The sequence below is a fragment of the Merops nubicus genome, unplaced genomic scaffold (assembly GCF_000691845.1).
Source record: "Merops nubicus isolate BGI_N331 unplaced genomic scaffold, ASM69184v1 scaffold23453, whole genome shotgun sequence".
Classification (NCBI taxonomy): domain Eukaryota; kingdom Metazoa; phylum Chordata; class Aves; order Coraciiformes; family Meropidae; genus Merops; species Merops nubicus.
Genome location: NW_008601319.1, coordinates 3,820 through 9,794, shown reverse-complemented (window position 1 = coordinate 9,794; position 5,975 = coordinate 3,820). Strand labels below are relative to the sequence as shown.

At 45.3% G+C, this 5,975-nt stretch overlaps 1 protein-coding gene across 1 annotated transcript in view; it reads left to right on the top strand.

Moving 5' to 3' along the window:
* The window catches only part of LOC103770695 (glycerol-3-phosphate dehydrogenase, mitochondrial-like), a gene marked incomplete at both ends in the record, with an annotated part of 4,555 nt that extends 571 nt beyond the window's left edge, over positions 1-3,984 (top strand). The window contains 3 exons of the mRNA XM_008937968.1: positions 2,120-2,244; positions 3,030-3,127; positions 3,821-3,984. Coding sequence (XP_008936216.1) covers positions 2,120-2,244; positions 3,030-3,127; positions 3,821-3,984 — 387 coding nt within the window. The remainder of the gene's footprint in view (positions 1-2,119; positions 2,245-3,029; positions 3,128-3,820) is intronic.
* Between the last annotated feature and the right edge of the window lie 1,991 nt (positions 3,985-5,975).

Sequence of the window (5,975 nt, the reverse complement as noted above, 5' to 3'; positions counted from 1 at the left end):
CCCTGGTCTAGTGGGAGGTGTCCCTGCCCATGGCAGGGATGTTGGAACTGGGTGACCTTTAAGGTCCCTTCCAGCTTTTTTTCTGGATGCTCTCGATGGACTTCTCAGTCTCTGTTGCTCCTTACTTAGTTGGATTGTCTGTGATCACAAGTTTAATGAAAGTAGATCTTCATATACAGAGATGGGAGCATATGAGGTCCTTCAGGTTCCTTAACCTGGAGATACACCTCAGGAATGAGAGGCAACTCTGACTGCAGGAGTGTTTTTTTCTGGATTTGGAGCACACTGGTCCAGGCAGTGTGGTGGTTTGGGAGCAGATGGAGCAGTCAGGGCTGGGGCAGGCACACACCAGCCCCGCTCGGGCTCTGAATTTTGTCATGTATTATTAAAGGCAATTTCAGGTCTCCTCACTTCTGCTGTGCAGTGGTGGGCAATGCAGCTGGGAAGCATTCAGAGATGATGGTGGGTGATCTGTGCTTACCCTCTGACTCGCTCTTCTGTTTGTATCAGTGGGTTTCTGAAGTGTGAAACATTCCTAGGCGTTTGCTTAATGACTTGTGTGTTGTTGCTGTTCATTCATGGAACTTGCTCTTTTACCATGTTTGCTTCGCTTCACAACAAATTCTGCTCTTCGTGGGTTTGATATAGCCTCACCAAATTATTTCTGATTGTATCCATTAATCTTCAGTCACATTTGACAAAAATAAATTACTCTGATCTTTGGAAGTTACCAGTAATAATTAGATTTTTGTTTTTTTAAGGACATAAAAGTTTTGGGAGGCCAAGTGATGTTAAGATGTATGTTCACCAACCAGTAACATAAAGCACCCCTCCAAGAGAGTGAAGGGAAGACCCAAGGGAAGACTTGCAATGCACATAGTGGTCTTCTCCTCGGGCATGCATCCTCCTGTGGTTGCTGTTGACTTGGGCAGCAATGCTGAGGAATTTAATTCCTCTTTTGCCTTGCCTGCCTGACTTGAAACTCTGCCAGTGGTGGAGAGGGGCTGTACTGCTGACCCCTGGAACACAGACTGTCCCTCCACCTGTCTTCTGAGTGAAGGATTGCCACGTGTTTGTCCTGTGGTGCTCATCTTGGTTGGGTTTGCATGTGCTGGATGTTGGAAGTCAGTGATGGTTGTCTTGTAGGTGTCTGCACAAGGATGTGCCTGTATCTTATCTTTAAAAGGCTTCTGTTAATCCAGCAACTCTTCCTGTCACCTGACTTGCATCACATAGTCACTGTCAGTCTCCTTCGACAAGAAGGAGGGGAAAAGGAGGGTCAGGGTCTCAACAACTCCCTGGCAGGAGCCTGGAGCCAGGTGGGGGTCAGGCTCTGCTCCCAAGGAACAAAGACAAGAGGAAATGGCCTCAAGTTGTGCCAGGGTTGGACCTGAAGAACAGTTTCTTCCTAAAGTGTTGTTGAGGCCTGTCCCAGGCTGCCCAGGACAGTGGTGGAGTCCCCATCCCTGGAGGGACTGAAAAGTCATGTAGATGGGCTGAGGGCCATGGTTTAGTGGTGCCCTGGCAGTGCTGGGTTAGGGGTGAGACTTGATCTTAAAGGTTTCTTCCAGCCGAGGCAGCTGCATGGCTCCATAGTTCTGGAGTGATTTCCACGTGAAGCAGTGTGCCTGTGCCCCTGGAAAGCTGTTCCCTGGCCTTTCCATGCCCAGGGGGGGCTCTCCTCTGCCCTGGCCACCTCTGAGGCTCACAGAGATGCTGGTTCCCTGGTGAGCTGTGTGAGTTGGTTTAGAGTGACAGGTTTGGAGCTCTCTGCTGCAAAGAGTTAAAAGCATTCAGGAAAATATTCTCTTCCTGCCATGAACACGAGCTGTAATTTGCTTGAGGGAGCGTGGCCCCTGTAATGTACTGTAATGCCTTTCTATTGTGAAATATCCAGGTTTTAATGTGCTTCTGTTTAAGTTCTGTTTTGACTTTTCCCTTAGGAAGGAGGCTAAAATTTTTCATTACGATATAGACAGTGCACTACACTTTGAATACAAATTTATCCATGTACAGAGTAATTTTTCTTGTGATTGTCTCTACCCTAGAGAAGTGTCTTTAATGAATTACATACAAATTGTGTAATTTAAGGAGTTAATTTGGTTTTCTGGTAACACAGGACTAAAAACAGCCCTTCTAGAAAGAGATGATTTCTCATCAGGGACCAGCAGCAGGAGTACTAAATTGATCCATGGTGGAGTGAGGTATCTTCAGAAGGCCATCATGAACTTGGATCTCGAGCAGGTAATTGTTTATGCTGGTTGTTAGGCAAAAATTGCTGGTAGACACTTCCTCTAGCCCAATTATAGCCAAGTCTCCTTTTTATTTTTTCAGTCCTTGACTCTCTTACTCCACAGCCACTGTGCACAGAAAGTGCCTCCTCCAGTTCAGCTCCCCCAGCCTGGAGGTCGGGGCTGCTGCCTGGTGCTCAGTTCCTCCATGGGCAGTCTGGCTGCTGTGCCTCATAGCCTGTGTGTGCTTTGGGGAAGGCAGGCAGAGACAGGGCTGGCTTCAGAATAAAATGGGCTTCCTACTTGCCATGATCAGAATTTGGGGGGGTGAATGGTTGTCCTGTTCATTCTGGAGTGGAGAAAGAAAATATGGTAAAGGGTCATGTGTACGTGCTTTTATGTGTTCTTGTGTTGCTGGAGGTGGGATATTTTTGTTTGGAGAAATTGATTTGTCTTCTCATTGGAAGCTCTCTAACTTAAAGGATGTTCAGTGGTTATAATACTGCTACAGAAACAGTGCCTCCTGCCCACAGTTGGCTCTAACACGGATCCTGAGCTTTGCATTCAAGAGAAAAACTATTCAGCTGACTTGCCAAGACACCAAAATCAAACTAACCAAACTTAATTTCCTTGGGAAAAGTTTTCCTTTGAAATCTTTCAGGAAATCTCAGCATGTCTTTGAAAGAACAGTAAAAATAGTGGGAGATGTTTGCTTTGATAAGCACTTTCTTGTTAAACGTTGCACACAGAGACAAAATTGCATCTCTGGGGACTCACATGTACACTTCTCTTTTCCAGTACAAGATAGTGAAAGAGTCACTTCTGGAGCGTGCAAATCTCCTTGAAATTGCTCCTCACCTCTCAGCTCCTTTGCCAATAATGCTGCCTGTTTACAAGTAAGCCCTGCTCCAGTGTCTCTCCTTTACCATTGCTTTGACAAACAAGCAGGTTCCCTGGAGGTGTTTCCAGCTGCTTCTTTCCAAGCATGTCTTCAAGCCTACCCCAAGCTTTGTCCTGCAGGAGACAGGTGGTGATTTGGGTTGGATTTTTAGAACTCTAAGAACAGTTACTCACTGCAACAGTGAGGCTTTGCTGAGTGATCTTAAAGTATGGCCTCATTCCTGTCCTAGGAGCAGGGACTTGTAATAGCTGCAGCTCGTGTCTCTCAGTGGCCAGCTGCATTTATTTGTCCTGTTTGTGCAGGAGGCATTAGGCAGGAGGTGCATTTTTGGAACCCTTCCAGCTTGGCCATGCAGATGGGTTCTTCCCTCAACACATAGCTTTAATACCTCACCTGGCACTGAGGTACAGAAGGTGCTTTGTGATCCTAATTCTAGAATAATAAATCCTTGAACCTGCCTAACTGCAGCGAGTGGGTCAGTTGGCAACACTAGTGAACAACCCACAAATTCTTGCCTGTTTATGTGATATTGTGATGCCATGAACTTGTCTGAAGGTTACAGAGTAAAACTGGTGCAGGACAACGTGCTGTAACTCACCCTTCTGTGTGACAGTAACAGGGTGTGCATGCACTCGGGCGTTCATTTACCTTTTATTTCACTTCATGGGGAATTTTTCTTTCCCTGCAGATGGTGGCAGTTGCCATACTACTGGTTTGGGATAAAACTCTACGACATAGTGGCAGGGAGCCAGTGCCTGAGGAGCAGTTATGTCCTTAGCAAGTCGAGAGCCTTGGAACTCTTCCCAATGCTGCGCAAAGACGACCTGGTCGGAGCCATCGTCTACTACGACGGTACGTCACCTGCCTCTGCTCCCCTCCTGCCTCCTGCCCTGCTGGGGGGAAACAAAAGTATGCAGCTGTAGGCCGTGTACGTTGACTTTCTAAAGGGGAGGGCAACAACTTGGAGGATTCATCTTGCCTCTCAAGCATTAATTTGTTAGCTAAATTGTTTTTCGCAACGGTAACTCAATGGACGTAGGAGTGAATCCATCCATTTCCTTGGGTGGTGGGTATGTGAGACATGGAAGTGTTCTGGTGATTCCCTCCAAGTTTCCAACTCTGTGTGGTTTTCCTCTACACTTCTTGGACTGAGAACTTCCTCTGAAGTAATGTAAGTCAGGAAAGTGTGATCATTCCAGTAATGTTAAGTGGTTTGCTGTAGCCTGTCCACTGTGCAAATAAGTTCAAAGCTATCTAGGTGATGTGGCTGCTGGTTGTGGTTCTTGTGCTGGGCTGGATGAGGCCTGGATCAAGGGACTTTTTGTATCACCAATAAAATTGGTTACTCTGTGGAGAGAGCAGTTGTAATTATAATCAGATACGAGAGATTGCTGTAAGACATGAATGGCTTCTGCTAAAACCCCTGTAAATAAAGGGTTATAAATTCATGAGAGAAAGAATGCCTCCAGCTGCAGTTATTTAATCTATTGTGTCAGCTGGTTGTAGGTATGTTTGTGTGTAACACTTACACAAATTCATTGCCTGAGAGGGAGAAAATAGAGCTGGTTTCTGCAAGCCTTTCAGTGTTCATTCAGAATGGAATGATTACTGAACAGAACTCATTGCTGTCCTCTAGAAATAGGAATTTTCCTGTTCCAAAGTGCTCATGTGTATTCCCATTTGGAAAGAGCATCCCTCCTGTTTGGAGTGCAAGGGTGGGTGAGCCCTTCCACCTTGGTCTTGGTCTTGGTACTTCCTTGGTGACAGGGCTGGTTGGGTAATGACAACTGGCCAGATCTGCTCAGGGGAGGGCCAAAAACCCAGAGCTTCCTCACAGGCTTGGAGGAGCCCTCCAAAGAATAAATACCTTCAGTACTGGGTGACTCACTAGTGGTACAGTTCTGGGTAGTTTTTACCTGAAGATGTAGTTTCTGACCTTTTGGGAGGCAGAAAGGCCTTCACACACAATTGATTATAAAGGTAGTTCTTTTCCCTTTTTAGAACTGCATTTACACTATTCAGCAGCTTATCAATAGGGGCTTTGTACTGGGAAGGAGGAGGAGGGACCCCCAGAACACACTGGACTCAGTATTTATGAGGCTTCTGGCAAAGGCAGACGTTGATAATTGCAAGTTGTCTCATACAGAACCCAGCAGAATGAAAAATAAATTTTTTTTCTATGTTTGTAGGTTCTTATTTGGGAGTAGGGTGAGATCTAAAGGATGAACTTGATTTTTTCTGATGTCTGATGGAAGCTGCATTGTCTCTGTCTTATCTTGAAGGTCTAGAGGAGACAAGAGGTTATTTAGAAGCAAAATTTCTTGTGGGATTATGTGGTATTTTTTGTACACTGTAACAAGAGCTGCTGAAAATAGAAGTAATTCAGGTTTATTTTTTCATTATCATAAGCTATCCCTCAGACTGTTTTAAGGGATCCCAGGAGCATGCAAGAAGAACGAAGTGGTTCTCTTCACTGTAATTACACTTCTCATAAGAGCACTATAACTTGAAATCTATTTATAATATATGGGAGGTTTTTTGCTGATTAAATAAATAATTTTGATGTATCCTAGCTATTTACAGCTCCACCATTCCAAAGACAGGCATTTAAGAGATGTCCAAGAAGCCTGAATACTAATTTGAAGGCTGAGTAATTATTTTTAGACTAAATCTGAAGACTGAGCACCACGACCTGATGGGCTCGCAGCAGTGGGAGCAGAGCCCTGGGAGGCTGAGGGATGATGTCTCTGATGGGCCCATTGCCTTCCCAGGCAAGAGGAGGCAAACCCACACGCTGCACATGGGAAGCAAAGAGGTGAAAAATAGACACATTGTTTTTTAAA